The 20,881-nt window shown below is 35.2% G+C and overlaps 1 protein-coding gene across 1 annotated transcript in view; it reads right to left on the reverse strand.

Moving 5' to 3' along the window:
- Positions 1–20,881, reverse strand: part of LOC150083545 (coiled-coil domain-containing protein 6-like) — a 126,962-nt gene that overhangs the window by 43,303 nt on the left and 62,778 nt on the right. The window contains exon 3 of the mRNA XM_090377351.1: positions 2,203–2,435. Within this exon, the coding sequence (XP_090233477.1) occupies positions 2,203–2,435 (233 nt within the window). The remainder of the gene's footprint in view (positions 1–2,202; positions 2,436–20,881) is intronic.

The following is a 20,881-nucleotide window of genomic DNA, read 5'->3' on the forward strand; positions in this document are numbered from 1 at the left end:
AATAGACACTTTCCAAATGTGACTTTGGACACACTCAACATCGACATTGACCTATGGTCTACTGACAAGTCATACTGAGATGACATCTTGGCCTATCTTACTGTATGTAAAGGAGTGGTGTGCAAGTGTCGGTCCTAGTATGCTGATTTCATTTTGTGTTATGCTTAATTCGTAGTCTTGTTTGTTTTAATTATGATTAATTTTATATTCTGATATTTTGTTTTTAATGATTATTTTGTAGCTGAACTTTGTATTTTTGTGCTTGGTCACTTATATAGTTAATGTTTTGTAAGATTCCTCTGGTTATCTTTGTATGGAATCACAAATGTATACGATTTAACTTATTAAAGAATTTTATTATTTATTATTTTGCAGTGTAGACTAGCACACTATGGCCAATATGTTAACAAAAATAAGTACAAATTCACAATTTTTTTCAAGAAAAACTGAGTTTTTGCAGAAAGAGTAAAAAACTGTCAGCAAATATGTCACAGCAAGACTGAGGAAAAAAAAGTCGGATTCTCCATCATAAGTTCAGAGAGTTGGAAGTATGTAAATATGCTTTTTAAAAAAAAAAAAGGTCCAAATGACAAATGGTCTAAACCCAAAAATAAACAAGTTAGACCCCAGTGCCTTTTAATTGAAATACCTTGAATATATATATATAAATGACATTCTAATCTTGACCTGTCAAATGGACACAAACAGCTTCAAAATGATTATAGTGGTAGTAAAATTGTTGACACTGTCAACAATTTTACTACCACTATAATCATAATTCCCATTCATTATCATATTTAAATTGGCTTAACATTTACTTGTGTGAATGTTATGTATGGTATTTAAAATTATTAAATTACTTTTATTTGTTTATAAGAATCTGGCAGAAGTTATTTATAAAACAGCACAAATCTTAAAGAACAAAACTTAATCGAGAAAATAGCCAGGATTTTCTTTGCTTAATTGGGACAACATGCCATTTAATTGGGGTAGGAATCTTCAGCACTCAAGATTACAGCCCCCCCTCTGCAAATGTCTCCGACCGGACCACGTTGTCAGGTCAGGTCGGAGACAATTTTGAATGCCTTTGTGATATTTTCTAAACCACATTTCTGGAAGTCACAACCATAAAACAATGTAAAATAATTTGCAGTTTCCAGTTTATTGGGCTTTTGATTGTGATCAATCAAATATTTATAATAGATTGTGAAATCTGTTATAAATGGGTAGCAAACTATTTTACTGCATTTGTGATAATACCGATAACTGGAATTCTGTGGCTTTTTAAGTTATTATGGTGAAATGTGTTTTCCTTTACACGAAATCTTCAATCATCTTGTTACTCCATATCTCACTTGTGCATATCGTGTTACTTACAATTTGTGTGTGCTGTGTTCTTTGTATTGACTGCTTATCTTTTTTACTGTTTTAAATTTTACAACCCAAAAAATGTCAGTGAACAGAAACATCAATTAGTTCATATGTATGTATTACAGTATTAATTAAGCTATGTATGCAAGTATAAATTTATTTTTATTTTGCTAACCTGTGGAAAATATTCTTCCAATTTTCAAGTATCATTTAATTTAGTAACCTGTGGATAATATTCCTCCTATTTTCACTTATTGCAATCGCAGTTTAATAGAATTAAAATTTCATTCACAAATGTGATCACAATGACCAGTGCTTACTACCTATCGTATAGCAATTTGATCGTACAGTAAACCAATAGTAAAGTGGGGTCCACTGTAATTTTAACTATTTAAGTGAAACTTCACATAATTGGGGCAGCTGCTTAATCGGGTCAAAGTGCACTAGTCCCAATGTGTCCCAAATAACTGGAATCCATTGTACTTCATTTCATAATACAAAAAGTATTACGAAATGAAATTTCACTTGGTATCATGCAAAGAATATTAAATCATGATTACACTAGAAAAACTTAGCAGACTGTTTTAGCAGGTGGTACAGAAAATTCCCCCATCCCACTGCCTCCTTTTTTGCTTTAATGGAAGTGCAAAAATTAATGTCAAAGGATATAGAAAATGTGGTATACCCACATTTTCTATATCCTAATGTTTCTTAAGCATTTGTTTTTGCAAACCTTCACAGCCAATTGCTTTGAGTGAATATTCATGTTTCCTTACTCCACAGCAACACCCATTTTGAAATAAATTTTAATATTGTTAAAAATAAAGTTACCTTTTTTCAGCCTCCAGTTTATCCATTCGTTTCCATAGCCTATTCACTAGCGCTTCCTGTTCTTGTTCCAAAGTATTTTCAAGCTCCACCTTTTCTCTACGTAGCTGTTCCAAGTTGGATTGTTTAGCTAAAGTTTCTGCCTCTAATTTTTCAATTTTTCTCATGAGTTTGTTTACCAGAGCCTCCTGTTCTTGCTCAAGTGTTTGCTCCAACTGAACTTTTTCTTGTCGAAGCTGAAAAAATAAATATCTACACTGCTGGTGCTAATAAGACAAAAAGCTGTACAGAATTGATTGACCTAAATAATTTTTATTTAATAAAAATAGTCAAAATAATGATCTAGAAAACTCTCATCTCACCAGAAAATTTAAATTATTAAAAGCAAAATTACATTAGCATAATAATATAAATTTTGAGAATTGAGTCTTATTTCTGACGTGGGAGAAAAAGGAAAACAATCCTAAATTATATCTTCAGTAACTTGTTTTAACATACTTGTTTTAATAAAACATAGTAAACAAGATTTGCTAACTAAAACATTTTTAAAATCCATTAGGAAACAAATTCAGCAATATTCCTAAAGAAACCTAAAGGGATGTATATTCAGGGTGTGCTAGGTGTGCAGTGCACACACATGGAATTGCAATGTCGCCGATATTATATTTTTGCATTTTTTCTGTTATCCCCCCCCCCCAATTGTTTGCTGGCTTTGCGTAATTCCTAAAATTAAATCCAATATACAATGTTTGATGAAGAGAAGTTTTGGCACATAAACATTGTACCACATTCACGCTAATAGCCCGAGTATGCAGTCACAAATACGGACACCTTTGAGCCCTCTACACAGACATACAGATGGCGCAGTAGGTAAAATTCTTAGCCTTCCAGTGGTTTCAAACCATCCTGAAGGCTTGGCAAGATGTGCGTTGAGACAGTAGCACCTAGAAGTAGTTAGTAGTTGTGATTGGCTATTGTGTGAAGCAATCCAATTCAACATACCAACTGTGTGGTACTACACTTAAGGTGGTAGAAAATGAAAAAGACCTGCAGTCAGATATGAAGTTTTCTGAGCAATGCAGACAGGCTGCCAGGGCAGGTCATGGGTTTTTGTCAATGATATATAGGAATTTTGCTAGCAGGAAAAAGGAGGTAATTGTCCCTCTGTATAAGGCAATGGTCAGGCCACGCCTTGAGTACTGTGTACAGGTCTGGAGGCCTCATTTTAGGAAGGATATAGATTTGCTTGAGCGTGTACAGAAAAGGGCAACAAGATTGGTGAGGGGAATGAAGGGAACCTCTTACCAAGAGAGGCTTAAGTTCTGCAAATTGCAGTGGCTGGAGACTAGGCACCTGCGTGGTGATTTGATTGAGGTGTATAAGGCCTTGAATGGGTTGAGCACGCTGAATTCTGATGGGATTCTTCCACTTGTTCAGATTACGAACCCTAAGGGGGCATAAATTCAAATTAAGAAAAGACAGATGTAGAATAGATGTGCGGAAATTTGCCTTTAGCCAGCGGGTGGTTAATTGCTGGAACAAACTTCCATCTGTCGTGGAAGTTGATAGGTTGAATAAATTTAAAGAGGAACTGGACAGGCATTTGGAAGGAAGGGTGTGGGTTTTTTTTTTTTTTTTTTGGCTGATGCTGCATAAGCTCATACACTTGCTTTTTTGCATCACATGCCACTACTACTACGTTGTCACTTGTCATGAGCTGCTGTTTGTTTCCTGAGTTTCACCTGTTTTGCATGCGTAAAGTGTGAACCGACTTATTTTGACACCGATTTAGACAAGTTTTAACTTTTTAGATATAATTTATAACATTTTGCCCATCTTTACAATGGGAAACAATGTTAACAATGTACTGAATGTCCCATTTTCTGCCAGAGCTTTTGCAGATTGTATGAACATAGTCAAAGAAGGTAAGCCTGATCCTCTTCTTCCAAATTTACTGTGCAATCACAAAGACGCAAAAACTGAGTACATGAGACATTTCTCTGTTTCATAATACGATACAGTAGAATGGTTAACTGGATGTGAAGCGTGGTCAAGATTTTTTTTGTTGGCCTTGTTTATTATTCTCCAAAGAGAAGTGTTTGGAATAAGTATGGTTATTCCGATCTTAATCATTTAGCTGCAGCAGTGCAAAAACATGAGCACTCCCAACCACATGTTCGGTCATGTTTAAATCTTAAGATGTTTGGAAAACAAAGAATTGACGTTTTCATTGACAGCCAAAGAAAAATTGAAATTAGCCATCATAATCAACAAGGAAAGGAAAATAGAGCCATTTTAAAAATATTAATTGATGTATGTTATTTGGCTAAGCAAGAGCTTCCTTTGAGAAGTCCTTATGAATCTGAAGATTCAGCTAATCGAAGGAATTATATAGTATTTTTAAATGTGCTCCGTGAGTATGATCCTCTTTTAGACAGTCATTTAAAAGCATCGACTGTATTTTGAGGAACTTCTTTCACAGTACAAAATGATATCATTAACGCTATATCTGATGTGGTTAAAGATGCTATAAAGAAAGAAATTTCTTCCTCTACATTTGTGGCCATTCTTCTGGATGAAACTTCTGATGTAATGTCAATATCACAGCTATTAACTGTTTTCCGTTTTGTCCATAATGGACAAACACACGAAAAGTTCATCAGATTTACAGACGTAAGTGATGATAGAATGTCTAGTGGTCTTTTTAAACATACTGTAAACAGAGTTGAGGAATTTAATATTAAGGACAAGTTGGTCGGCCACACTTATGATGGTATCTGTGTCACAAGTGGGCATATTAATGGGTCGTAGAGTAAAGTTATCAAGGCCTATCCTTTAGCAATATTTACACCCACGTTTTGAACTTAGTTCTGAAGCAAAGCCTCTCGAATATCAAGGAATGTAGATTGTTTTTCCAAACTATCAGTGGATTGGCAGCATATTTTTCTAAATCAGTGGTTCCCAAACTACTGAGATCTATGGACCCTTTCAAAAAAAAAAAAAACCCCTATTTATTTATTTTTTTTTTATATTTATATATATATATATTTATAATTATTGATAAAAAATGAAGAAAGAAAGTTAAAACGACAATAACTGTAACTAATATGTAAATAATATTTGAGTCAATGCAGTTGCAAGCAATCATGCAATACACCCATAATGTCTATAATATTAAGGATAATATAAAGAACCATTAGAATAAGTAAATCAATCCAATAATAATACCATCAGGGATCTAAGAAAACGCAAAAAAAAAAAAAAAAAAAAATATATATATATTATCGCTTTTTACCGACAATCTAGATGACTTCAACTGGGGCCAACCACCCAGAACAAAGGCAAAAAACGACAAGAAGTTCTCTGTTTCTGTGATGATCAATATATGCTAAGTAATTTAAATCTAACCAAATATAAAGTTCTCTGTTTTTTTTTTTTTTTTTTTTAATATATATAGTTAAATTCATTTAAATTTACTTAAGTTCACGCTGAGATAACATGCAAATTCAGCTCAGGGTCCTACTATAGGAACGGATTTGCGATCCCGGGCATACCCGAGCCACAACTTATATCTTGTAATGTCTTTAAACTGTCCTACACTCTTTACTTTTATTTCTCCGAAATTATTAGGGCAATCCGAGGACGTAGGAGAAACTATTTCTTATCTATACCACTATTTTTCGCCTTTATGGAGTTCAGGTTCTATTATTCCTACTCCTTTAGTTTTTCTTCTTACTATCTGCATGTTTCTCTATGCGTTAATTTAATTATTTATTTTTACCATATCCATCACATAGGGGGCACCACATATTATTTTGACGACTATTACATTATGTCCTAGATACGGTCAATATGTAGTATGTATTATATATTTAATCTTATTGTAATCATTAAATTACGTTCTCTGTCGGGTCAACGATGATTAATATATGCTTACATTTATATTTTACAGTGGTACCTTGGATTACGAGTAACTTGGTCTGCGAGTGTTTTGCAAGACGAGCAAAAATTTTTAATAAATTTTAACTTGATAAACGAGCGAGGTCTTGCAATACGAGTACAGTCAGTCCTCGTATAACACGTGTTTACACTACACGAATTCGATCATACACGATTTATAAATAGAGGAACGATATCTTATATAACACGAACCGAATTCGCTTATGCACGATTCGCCTTTGTGTTTACAAGAAATGGCAGTCGAACGCAGAATCACCCCAAATGAACGCAACACGATGGGAATGAAGAGAAGATTCCGAAAATGTATTTATGTGTTTTATATCAGTGAAGGGGAAACACATTTCACCATAATAACGTTAAAACCAACACAATTCCAGCTATCGGTATACAGTAATCGCAAATGCAATTAGACCGAGTTTACTACCAGTTTATAACAGATTCCACTAGCAGAAACGCAACTGGAAATTGTTTTTATTGTTTTATTGTAGTAACCCCTTGAAATGTGCTTTAGGAAAATGTGAGGTGTTAATAGTGTATCTCTGCCTTTATGGTGTTGTTTATTCAGTTGCTACACGGGCGCAGCTTTGTTTATGTGTATCAAGGGTGCCTCCTCATTTTGTAATTGTGCTTTATTTCCTAAAAATTGCCTACCGAGCGTCACGTGATCACGTGCTGCTCGGGATTGTGGTTAATCGTCTCGCATGTTCGGTCTCAGTCGGCATACCTCATTCGTATACAGTCAACATTGTAGTGAACATTCGTGCTAGCGTTGTGACCACGTGTATGTGCGTAAAGCAATTTTTTTTTTTTTGTGTTCAAATTTAGTGACTGTTATTTATTAACTGTACACTACGAAAATGGCCCCAATGAAGAAGAGGGTTGAAAAGGAAGGCGGTAAGAAGAAGGAGATGATTACGGTAGAAATTAAGAAGGAAATCATCGAGAAGCACGAACAAGGTATGAAAGTGGCCGCCATCGCAAGATTTTATAAGAAGTCTACGTCAACAATTTGCACCATATTAAAGAAGAAAGAAGAACTAAGGGGACTAGATGTAGCAAAAGGAGTCACGAGAATATCAAAGCAACGGCCACGTATTCTGGAAGATGTTGAAAAGTTGCTTTTGGTGTGGATAAATGAGAAGCAACTAGCAGGTGATACTGTGACCGAGAACTTGATCTGTGAGAAGGGAAAGGCCTTGTACGCCGACCTCGTCAGTAAACAGCCAGGTACGTCTTCAGAAAACGAAGAAGGCTTCAAGGCGAGCAGGGGATGGTTTGATAACTTTAAGAGGAGAAGTGGCATCCATAGTGTTGTGAGGCACGGAGAGGCTGCGAGTTCGGACGCTAAGGCAGCTGAGGCGTTCGTTGCCGAGTTCCAGAAGCTCATGGTTTCCGAGTGTTACCTGCCGCAGCAAGTTTTTAATTGCGATGAAACGGGGCTTTTTTGGAAAAAGATGCCAAAGAGGACCTACATTACAGCAGAAGAGAATGCAATGCTCGGTCACAAGCCCATGAAAGACCGTCTCACCCTCTTGCTGTGCGCTAATGCAAGCGGTGATTTCAAAGTCAAGCCCCTGCTCGTGTATCATTCTGAGAATCCACGAGCCTTCAAGAAATGCAAGGTGCAGAAGAGCCAGTTAAATGTTATGTGGAGGTCCAACAGCAAGGCTTGGGTCACCCGTATCTTGTTCGTTGAGTGGATCAATGAGGTCTTCGGTCCTGCAGTGAAGAAATACCTTTTAGAAAAAAAACTGCCACTCAAAGTCTTGCTGGTTATGGATAATGCTCCTGCTCATCCTCCAGACCTTGAGAACGACTTACTGGAAGAATTCGAATTCATTAAGGTCCAGTTCCTTCCTCCCAACACCACTCCATTACTCCAGCCCATGGATCAGCAAGTCATTTCAAACTTTAAAAAGCTTTACATCAAGGCACTATTTCAGCGATGCTTCGAGGTGACCGAAGAAACTAACCTTACCCTCCGAGAGTTTTGGAAAAATCATTTCCATATCGTAAACTGCCTCAAAATCATCGATAAAGCCTGGGATGGGGTCACCAAGAGAACCCTCAATTCTGCTTGGAAAAAACTGTGGTCTGATTGCGTTGAGGGGTTTGCTCATGAACAGGAGCTGCCAGTTGTCGATGAAATTGTGTCCTTGGGGACGACCATGGGACTGGAGGTGAATAACGACGACATTCAAGAGCTGGTGGAGGAATATGACCAGGAGTTTACCACCGACGAACTGATGGATCTGCATCGCGAGCAACAGCAAGGGGTGATGGAGGAGATCTCGTCTGAGGAGGAGGAGAAAAAAATGGAGAAATCCCTCTCTTCAAATGAGATTAGGGAGGTGTGTAAAATGTGGGAAACAGTGCAAAATTTTGTAGAAAAACACCACCCGAATAAGGCTGTGGCAGTGCAAGCGATGAATCTGTTTAACGACAATGCAATGTCATATTTCCGCGAAATCCTCAAAAGGAGGCAAAAGCAAGTGTCATTGGAGAGGTTCTTTGTTAAAGTCGCACAAAAAGAAAAAGTCAACAGATAGTAGTGATTCCGTTAGTGACAGTGAAAGTCGTTCTACCCAATAATTAATAAATTCGATTGCTTTTAAAAATATAAAAAGGTATGTATGTATTTTGTATTAATCATTTTTACAGTATGTGAATATTTTTGAGTTTTGGAACAAATCATCTGAGTTTCCATTATTTCTTATGGGGAAATTCGCTTTGATATACGAGTGCTTTGGATTACGAGCACGTTTCCGGAACGAATTATGCTCGCAAACCAAGGTACCACTGTACTTATATTTCTTACCTTTGATTCTAATATTTCTAAATTTTTTTTAACTTTTATTATCTTCTTTCGATTTTTTTATATTCGATTTACATCCGGCCTATTCTGGTTTATATTTGGTTAGATTTAAATTACTTAGCATATATTGATCATCATAGAAACAGAGAACTTCTTGTCGTTTTTTGCCTTCATTCTGGGTGGTTGGCCCCAGTTGAAGTCATCTAGATTGTCGGTAAAAAGCGATAATATATATATATATATATATATATATATATATATTTTTTTTTTTTTTTTGCGTTTTCTTAGATCCCTGATGGTATTATTATTGGATTGATTTACTTATTCTAATGGTTCTTTATATTATCCTTAATATTATATATATATATATATATATATATATATAATTATTGATAAAAAATAAAGAAAGAAAGTTAAAACGACAATAACTGTAACTAATATGTAAATAATATTTTTGAGTCAATGCAGTTGCAAGCAATCATGCAATACACCCATAATGTCTATAATATTAAGGATAATATAAAGAACCATTGGAATAAGTAAATCAATCCAATAATAATACCATCAGGGATCTAAGAAAACGAAAAAAATATATATATTATCGCTTTTTACCGACAATCTAGATGACTTCAACTGGCGCCAACCACCCAGAATGAAGGCAAAAAACGACAAGAAGTTCTCTGTTTCTGTGATGATCAATATATGCTAAGTAATTTAAATCTAACCAAATATAAACCAGTATAGGCCGGATGTAAATCGAATATAAATAAATCGAAAGAAGATAATAAAAGTTAAAAAAAAAAAAAAAAAATTTAGAAATATTAGAATCAAAGGTAAGAAATATAAGTAAAATATAAATGTAAGCATATATTAATCATCGTTGACCCGACAGAGAACGTAATTTAATGATTACAATAAGATTAAATATATAATACATACTACATATTGACCGTATCTAGGACATAATGTAATAGTCGTCAAAATAATATGTGGTGCCCCCTATGTGATGGATACGGTAAAAATAAATAATTAAATTAACGCATAGAGAAACATGCAGATAGTAAGAAGAAAAACTAAAGGAGTAGGAATAATAGAACCTGAACTCCATAAAGGCGAAAAATAGTGGTATAGATAAGAAATAGTTTCTCCTACGTCCTCAGATTGCCCTAATAATTTCAGAGAAATAAAAGTAAAGAGTGTAGGACAGTTTAAAGACATTACAAGATATAAGTTGTGGCTCGGGTATGCCCGGGATCGCAAACCCGTTCCTATAGTAGGACCCTGAGCTGAATTTGCATGTTATCTCAGTGTGAACTTAAGTAAATTTAAATGAATTTAACTATATATATTATAAAAAAAAAAAAAAAAAAAGATACACTGTAATTTGCAAGCCGGTGGGTACAAGTTTTCTATGCCGTAAGACACCAAGAATGCAAAGTGTATCCTATTTACATATATACATGGCACTAAATATAACGATTATATTGAAAATTATATTAAAACAATAGGTTCAGAAAACAAATTTTTGAAATTAATTATGTTTATCGCTTTCCTGAAATGATATTTCAGGTAAGCGATAGGGAAATTATTATTGATCAACCTGCCGTACAACGCTGTTAAGCCCGCTGAACAATTTTTATTACTTTTGCAGATATAAGCAATCCTTAGACATTGCGATAAAATTATATTAGCATGCACTGATTTTGATATATTAGATTTCCGGTTTGTAAGGCTGACTACGTTAAAATTAAATGCATCTCTTTTATTATATATGTTTAGGTCTATATTATTATTATGGAATATTTCTATATGAAGATCCAGATAACTTGCTATAGTATCGGAATTATTAGTTTTTTCCAATACTAGTTCTACTGGATATAATTTACTGTAATCCTGGACAAAATGTGGACAATTAAAAACACATATATCATCTACGTATCTATATATAAGTAGGTTATCTTGGAATTCTCTTTCTGTATAATGTAGATAAAGGTTTGCGATTATGCTTGATGCTGGACTTCCCATAGGGGTGCCAGTCACTTGTAGGTATAACGATGTTCCGTCATATACATAATTATTAAAGATGCATAATTTTATTAGAGAATCCCAATAGGTTAAATCAACCTTTATAGCATTTTTATTTTCTAAATATAGTTTCTGGAGGACGACTTTTAAGTTATCAAGATTAATGCTCGTAAATAGACTGTTAAAGTCAAATGTTTGTATTTGATGAATATTGTTATTTTTTAGAGCATTTATAATAGGTAAGTTATTATTTATTATAATAGTTTTATTTAAGTTATTTAATATAATTTTAAGTAACTTTTCTAACATTTTTCCGGGAAATTTAGCATAACTATCTCTACATGATGTTATGAATCTAAAAGCAATCGGTGTTTTATGAAATTTGGGTATGCCATATATAAATGGATATTTTAGGTTATTATACTTTAACTTTAATTTTTTATGTAATGCAATTAATTTTTTGATTATTATATTAGAAGAAGATGTTATCTGTTTATATGTATGGCTAGACTGTAGTTCATTTTTTAAAATTTCTATATAATATGATTTACATATGATTGCATAATTGCAAGCAGCTTTGTCAACGGGAGTAATTACAAAATGTTCATGTATATCTTTGAGCTGCCTATTTATTAATTTGGTATTATATAGATTATCCTGTATGAATTTCAATTGATTATATTTGCTAGATATGATATTAAGCATTGTAAATAGCCACATGTGGTATGCTTCCACCGGTATGTTATGGTTGTATGCTGATCTTATGCAGTATTTAAGTAAATCTAGATATAACAATTTTTTAAAGTTAGATTTATTAACAGGTAAATTAGGTCGAAATTTAAAACCCAGTGATAAAATATCTCTAAGTTCAGGATATGGGATTATATCTAAATTGCCGGTTATAATGTGATTATGGTTAGGATCCACATACCTATGAAATTCTGGGTGGTTGGCCCCAGTTGAAGTATCTAGATTGTCGGTAAAAAGCGATAATATATATATACATATATATATATATATATAAAAAAAATATATATTTTTTTTTTTTTTTGCGTTTTCTTAGATCCCTGATGGTATTATTATTATTGGATTGATTTACTTATTCCAATGGTTCTTTATATAATCCTTAATATTACACACACACACACACGGTTGACCACCATTTTGTGGCCTCCCTGGAACTGGTCTACGGACCCCCAGGGGTCCATAGACCCCAGTTTGGGAAACGATGTTCTAAATCATCAAAAAGAGTAAATGCTTTGCAAGATTTTGTTGCTAAAATATTATCCTTCGTCGCACCAACCAGATGGAACTTTACTTTCCTGTTTGACAAACACAGTAAAACTGTCACAGAATTAAACTTATTGAATTTTTTAAACACACTGTGGAGAATTCTGGGGAATGAGATGTGGATGCTGTAATCAAAGCTTGTGGTTTTTTGGACTTGCAAGATTTTCAAACAATTTTGTTGCTAGAAATTTTTTATGTTCTGTTTGGCTTGAATAATATATTGTAAACTTCATCCTATGACATACTGTACTGTTGTGAAAAGGTGCATGATACTATAAAACAGCTTAGGAATAACAAGGAACATGGATTTCATGGTTTTCAAAGCATACGGTTCAGTAACCGAAGCCTAAAAGGATCTGAAGAAGAGGAGAAGAGCAAGTGTCTTCGATTATACAAGAGAAAAGTCGACTGCATGTGCCTGGAAATGGAAGAAAGATATTCACTTTTGAAACTTGAATTTTTTCAACTCTTTTGTAGTGAAAGATATGATCAGTATGGGGAAACCTTTCCTGATGGTATTCTAGAAAAATTAAAGGATTTCTACGGACCAGTTTTTGACAACATTTGCCTAAAAATGAACCAAAAGTACTCTTTTCTTCTGATGAATTTGCAAGGAAACCAGTGTATCACCTATTAAAATTCATGCAAGAAAATCAACTTCAAGTTGCATTCAAGGAAATTTATAAATTAGCAGAACTTATCATGACGATTCAGAGTTCTGCTGATACAGTCGAGCATTCTTTTTCGGCTATGAAAAGAATACATACATGTTATAGAGGAATGCAAACACAGGAAAGGTTATGCAGCCTAAGTTTACTCGCCATTGAAAAGACATTGCTGGTGGAACTGAAGAAAAGACTATCATTTTATGATGATGTGCTAATACAATTTCTAAGAAAAACAGGAGATTGGAACTGGTGTATAAATAAGTAAAATGAGTTTTTTAAGCCTTTCTTTTAGTGAATCCAGAAAAATTATATTTTTCCCAAATGATTATGTTTTCAAATTTCTGTGCGTATTATATGGTTGTATTTAAAAGTTGTAACAAAATACAGATAATTCGTGCCTCACTCTAGTACTTGCCAATGATATTCTAATCTCACCACGAAGCGTAAACCTTCTGTGCTTCTCACATAAACAGCGTGTGCGATGCATAGCTATTGTTTATTTGATGGAGAAACTTTATGTTGTTCATAATTATGGATTGTATAGTTAAAATTATATTAGTTAGTAAATTAAAGTACTCAAAATTATTCTACAATTGCATTGGACCAATTAAGAAGAGCGCTGCTATGCTATGCACTCTTAAATCTTTCACACGTCGATAAAAATGCAATTGTACGTTCAAATTAACAAGGGAATTTTGTAGCATGGGTTGAATAAAACTTCCCCCCCCCCAATAAAAGCACACCCAACCTAAATGGGCATGCAATGCCACTGAAATTCAGCTATATTCCTAAAGAAACCTGCCATTAATTTTGTTTCAAATAAAGAAGAGAAACAAACTGTGATCTAGATCTACCAATTAAAATACTACATACAGGTACTGCAACATCTTTCTTGAACAGTATATTAGAAATCCTTGTAAAATAAACATGTCTTCAAATAAAGAAATAAAACTACAAACAACTTGGAGACGACAGTGTCCACACACTAGTCAAAGAATTTTCAGGCTTCAAAGAAACCAGGGCTGAAACGGTGTTAATTGGCATTGTAAATTTGCACCGGCACACGTTCATTGGTTTCAATAAGTTTTTGAAACTCGCTGGTGAATTCTTGGGTGGCTGGTACATCACGTGATACTTAGTTTTTCACCTTGAATGGCAATCTGACGAATGCCGTGCCTCTGTCTAAATCGCATCCACAACCCAGAAGATGGGCTAAAATCACCTTGCAATTTAGATTCATCAAAAAAATATTTTGCCTTGGCTGCACAAACTGCCCCAGAGACTGGACTGCCTTTTGCTCTTTGTTGGCTAAACCACAACACCACTGCCTTGTCGAGGTCCTTGTATGTAGATTTTTCATTGTTTTTCTGATAGCCATTCCTGTAATGCTATCAGATGTGCCTGCTCGTTCGTTATTTCATTTTTAGGAGCATTAGCAACTAAGGCCATATTGCTCCATGAATATGCGGTGGTCATTCCCTGACCTTTCCGCATCCTCCGTATTTGGTGGTGACGGGCTCGAACCCCGGTCTAATCAAGAAGTGCGTGCTACGCACTGTTGCTCCTTCCCACCTGGCTACGGAGGCGGCTTGATTGATTGATTGATTTGGTAGTTGTTGGCGCATCGGCTTCTGTGGCCATATTGCACCTCCCAAGGTTTTTGCAGTACTTTGATCCAAGCCCGAGGCGGGAATCGAACCCGCGACCTTTGGGTTACCAGGCAGGCACTTTACCCACCCGGCTAGCCTGGTCGGCTTGAGATGTGCTTGCAAAATCTAACAGCTTCCCTTTATTTTTGTCACGCATGGTTTGATTACCATTATAATGGTTCATTAAAGATTTAACGAATGCAGTTTTCAAAATTTTTGAATAATTTCAAGTTTTTGTTCAATGAAAAGCACAACTCTTGTGTTTACCAATCGTTTTCGCAATTTATAAACAAAAAAAATATTTACTAAAACAAAAATTGACACTCCTGACATAAATAAAACAAAATTTGTCTTTTTATGGTGTAACAGAACATAACAATCCACGTGATGCACTAAACATTTGTTCTCTTTCTATTGTTTTTTTTGAGCGGCAGGGGTGAAAACAGTGGGGGTTTGAGAATAATAGGTATATCCATCTTCCGATCACAACTTATAATGCCGCTACTTTTCGCTTAGTTATGACTTGCAAAACATCTGTTTATACTTATTCTATTTATTACTTGAATTTTATGATTTCCGGTGGATATATATATATATATATATATATTTTTTTTTTTTTTTTCTTTGGAGTCTTGAAGTGTCCTGGGTAATTCGATCCCGTTATATTGAAATTGAACGAAAATCATGCCACAGATCAGAGCAGCAAAGCAAAGGGCTCAAGCTAGTGGGAATGCAATGGCTCTGGGGAGAAGTGTGGGGGGGGGTGTTCTCCAAATCATGGTGTTATAATATGTATGGCTTGTTTGATGTTTACAGAGCTATCAGGAATGGGACATGATTATAGCCAAGGGATGTCTTTGTGTGTGCTCAATGTAAGGTGTGTGAGAATATTCTGTGCCAACTCAAAATTGTCATGGGACTTTGACAGCTTGAAAAACAGCATGGAAACCCTTGAGGGAATTAAATTAAAAAGTAAGACAAAGGGGCTCATCAAGCTCTCAGCTTGCCCACATCAATGCCAGAGCTTGCAATTGATCATCAGACAACACAGTGGCAACCCCCAAGGCAGAAGGAGCTAGTCACTGTGAGTGACTCTATTGTCAGGGAAATGAGAAATATATTGTGCAAAAAGAACACATGGAATAGGACCAGGGTATGTCTGCCAGGGGCAAAAGTTAATGACTTTGTACAGCAGATATCATCTTTTAAGATTTACTTAACAAGTACAGGGCAATGTTGAAAAAAAGTTGCAAGTTAGGATTCAAATTTGAAAGTGTCTGCAATTCTGCCCACACAAGGAGGGAGTATATGATGAGAACCTTGTCAATCAATTCAGCCCTGGAGAGATTGTGCAAGGTCCATGGGGTAGATTTATTTTCAGCATGGTCTGTGCATGTTAACACGAGAGAATGCTTCTACAGGGATGGGATACATTTAAACAGAAACAGTGCAAGAATATTTGCTGATACTATCGAGGCAGTGTTAGGTGGATTAGAAAACTGCTAGCTTGGTGGGATACACAAACTAATAGATTAACAATAGCACAGGCAGAAGTGAAAGCAATTCTTGCACTGCTTCTATTAGAATTGGAAATTGAAGGGGATTTCAAAAAATGCTGGGAGTCATTATGAAACAAATAAATGCATGGGCTGTGTTCAGGTAACTAAGAGCAAGAACAGGTGCATGTATGCTTGCATATATACCAATGCTAGGAGAATAGTAAATAAATTTGATGAATTTGAAGTGCTGCAAATACAGACATTGGGATTTCAGAGACATGGAGTCACTCAGATACAAGGGATGCAAAATTTGAATATGGAGAATACAGTGTATACAAAAAGGGCAGACAGGGGAGGGAATGGGTTATGCTCTTAGTTAAGAAGCACATAATCTAAGGCAGTGCATTCAGTTGAAATAAGTGGCCAGTGCATTCAGTTGAAAAAGTGGCCAGTGCAATGGTTAGTCAATTTGGTATTGGAAATACAAAAATGATAATAGCAGTTTATAGGCCTAATGACTCTGATACACACAATAAATATCTGTACAGAGAAATAGAGTGGGCCAATAAATCAGAATGAATTATAATGGGCAAGCTTAACTTTCCAGATATTAGCATTAGTAGACGCATACGATGAAAGAAAGCAAGCTTATGTAGCATCAGCCCATAATCAACTTGGACAATAAACCTGATAACCTTCATCAATATCATTCATAAATAAATACAGAACAACAATGGGCCCAAACCCGAATCCTGAGGAACTCCACTAATAACATTTGTCCACGAAGAGCAGTGTCCATTGATTACCACTCTCTGTCGTCTCCCACTCAACCCTCCCTTTATCCATTGTAGCAACTTATCCTTAATGCCATACCTCTCCAATTTGTACAGCAGTCTTCAATGTGCAACAGTATCAAAAGCTTTCCTGAAATCCAAGTATATGATATCAAAATTATTTTTGGTATTCAGTTCCTTTGTGACCACATCATAGTATACAATCAAATTGGTCAGGCAAGACCTCCCTTTAACAAACCCATGCTGTGTCTTAACTATTAGTCTTGTCTAGATGATCCTGCCATGCTTCTTTAACCAGTGATTCCATTATTTTCCCCAGAACACAAGTTAAACTAACAGGTCTGTAGTTACTTGTGCCACCTTTTGAACCCCCTTTGTGAACTGGTGATACATTTGCATACCTCCAGTCCATGGGGACATCTCTTGAGTCCAAGGAAGTTCTCATAATTATGGCTAAGGGTTTGCTTACTTCCTTTGCTGCCTCCTTTAATATAACTGGATAGATCCCGTCCACCCCAGGTGCCTTCCTTATGTTTAACTTCTACAATTTCTAACAGGAATTTGCGGGTTGTTCACTTACAGACTAGCTAGACTTTTGTGGATTTACTGGATGACAGTTTTCTACACTGCATGTTAGAGAGGCAACAAGGGGGAGCAATAATCTTTATCTAATTATCAGCAGTGATTATCCATGCATTAAGAATCTGCAGATAAAAGAACCACTAGCTAGCATTGATCACATGCGTATTGATTTGGGATTTACTTAAAGATGCATCAAGGGTAAAGTGGGAAATTGCTTTTGTAAATTGAATACAGTGGGTCTTCACACAGTTTTTAAACTCTATATATTGGTTTCTATGATTAATTCCTTGAATGTTTCCCATGTAGCATTCAAGGAATTAATCATAGAAACTACTATGCTTTTCATACCAATTAAGAAATACTCTTCAAGGTATAAGCCTAAATGGATATCAGATGAACTGATGAGACTTGCTGCAAAAAAGGAACAATGTATGGGATGCATATAAATTGTCAGGTGAAACAGAAGCCTATGGTAGATATAAACTAGTCTGTAATCAAGTCACAAAAGAAGTCAGACAAGTGACTGCAAGAAATCTTTGGCAAAGGATGCAAAGTAAAAAGCAAAGACTTCTTTACTTATATAAACATTAGAAGGAAAGGGATGAATAAAATTGGTCCACTCTATATTGATGGTTTGGCTGTTGATGATCTTGCTCAGGTTACTGACAAACTGAATGAGTATTTCACATCTATATTCACACGTGAGGAATTCTTTAGGGAAGGGAAGGCCAGAAGTTTATCAAACTCTTAACAGGGAGCTAAATGATTTTGTAATAACTGACAGAAAAGTGGAAGTGAAATCATTGAAGTTAAAGATAAGAAATGCCTCCATTAATATAACTGGATATATCCAGTTATATTAATGGAGGCAGTGAAGGAAGCAAAGGGGTACAAACTTAATAACTTAATAATTTAAATTTAAGTCTCCAAGGACAGGGAACAAATATATTAATACTCAGTGACAAGACAGAAACTTTCAAAGGGAAGCTTAATCTTTGGAAAACTGAATTTTGAGTGATATAATACTGAAATGTTCCCATGCTTTTCTGATTTTGTTATAATATTGACATTTTACAATTTAGGGATATCACTGCCACCCACCTAACAATGCTAATTAAGAATTTTTCCAAATGATTTAACGTATCTCCACAAAAAAAAAAAAAAAAAAAAAAAAAAAAAAAAAGTTATTTTGGATTCGTGACCCCTTTGCTTTTGAAATTTCTTCATATCCCGAAATTACCATTGAGCAAAAGGAAGATCATATCGACCTGTTATCTGATGAAGCAATAAGTGCTTGTTTCAAGACTTCAACTTGTGAAAAATTTTGGCTTTCTATTCGAGACAAGTATCCAGAATTATCGAAAATGGCAATACAAACGTTGCTACCTTTTGGGTCTACATATTTATACAAGGTTGGTTTCTCAAAATTAACAGCTACATAAATAAAAAAGTGTTTCAGACTTGATCCAGAAGATGACATGAGATTTGTAATTTCCAACATTGCACTAAAATATGAACCAAATATTATCGGTTATCCAGGCTCATCCATCTCATTAATTGTTTTGCTTTGTAATTGTTAATTTTTTATTATTTTGTAATCCTGATCAAAGAATAAGAATTTGATTGATGTTTTTGCTGTATTCAATTAAAATATTAAACAATTTTTTTCCCCTCTCTCAGTACTTGAATAAATTTTCTACTACATAATTTATAAAATGTAATTTTTCTTCTCTAAAAATCTGGTCATCACCTTGGATTTTACATTGAGGGGTCATGTCAATTTTATATTTAATAAAGGGGGTCGTGAGCGAAATAAGTTTGTATGCCACTGGGGTAAAAACAACTTTGTTATTGGCTGACAATAATAGATTGATGTAAACAGCTTATTGCGTGGAGGAAAGGCATAGTGTACCAAGGTATAGTGTAGTAGCATGTGATGCAAGAAAGCAAGTGTATGAGCTTATGCGGAATCAGCCAAAAAAAAAAAAAATTACAAAACAATTCCCTCTAAATGTTTGTCCAGTTCCTCCTTAAATTTATTTAACCTATCAACTTCCACAACGACAGATGGAAGTTTGTTCCAGCAATTAACCACCCGCTGGCTAAAGGCAAATTTCCACACATCTATTCTACATCTGTCTTTCCTCAATTCGAATTTATGCCCCCTTAGGTTCGTAATCTGAACAAGTGGAAGCATCCCATTAGAATTCAGTGTGCTCAACCCATTCAAGGCCTTATATACCTCGATCAGATCACCTCGCAGGTGCCTAAGTCTTCAGCCGCTGCAATTTGCAGAACTTAAGCCTCTCTTGGTAAGAGGATCCCTTCATTCCCCTCACCAATCTTGTTGCCCTTCTCTGTACACGCTCAAGCAAATCTACATCCTTCCTAAAATGAGGCCTCCAGATCTGTATGCAGTACTCAAGGCATGGCCTGACCATTGCCTTCTACAGAGGGACAATCACCTCCTTTTCCCTGCTAGCAAAATTCCTATATATCACTGACAAAACCCCATGACCTGCCCTGGCAGCCTGTCTGCATTGCTCAGAAAACTTCATATCTGACTGCACAATTACTCCCAGGTCTTTTTCATTTTCTACCACCTTAAGTGTAGTACTACACAGTTGGTACGTTTCTCTGGGGTTACTTCTACCCATATGCAATACTTTGCATTTGTCAATGTTAAACTTCTCAGCACATCTGCCCAAATTTTCTAGATCCTGTTGCAGTAGCACACTGCCATTACTGTCATTAATAACCCTGCCAACCTTTGTATCATCTGCAAACTTTGACACTAAGCCTGATATACCTTCATCAATATCATTGATAAATATACAAAACAACAGTGGACCCAACACCAAACTCTGTGGGACTCTACTATTAACATTAGTCCACAAAGAGCAGCACCCATTGATTACCACCCTCTGTCTTCTCCCACTCAACTATCCATTGTAGCAACGTACCCTTAATACCATTCTGCTCCAATTTGTACAGTAGTCTTCCATGTGCAACATTGTCAAAAGCTTTCCTGAAATCCAAGTATATGATATCAAAATTATTTTTTGCATCCAGTTCCTTTGTAACCACATCATAATATCCAATTATGTAGGGTACATGGTACAAAGTGTACACTATACATATTATTCATTTTCACATGGGTTTCGAATGATTTAAAATCTTCATTTTTAAAATTAAGATTTAAAATTAATTTTATAAGTTTTAATTGGTTTAATTGGTCATCCAATAAAAACGTATTTTTCACAAATTTATCACCTTCAGTAGCAAAGATAGTCTAAACTGTGACCAATTTGGTCTCAAACCAGGAAAAGTACTTCGACCCCCCCTACTGGAAATCACTGTTTGATTCGTTAAAGAAAGCAGGAAACTAAGAGACAAAAGT

This window comes from Mastigoproctus giganteus, chromosome 7 (assembly GCF_048544385.1).
Source record: "Mastigoproctus giganteus isolate SK-2022 chromosome 7, ASM4854438v1, whole genome shotgun sequence".
Classification (NCBI taxonomy): Eukaryota; Metazoa; Arthropoda; class Arachnida; order Uropygi; family Thelyphonidae; genus Mastigoproctus; species Mastigoproctus giganteus.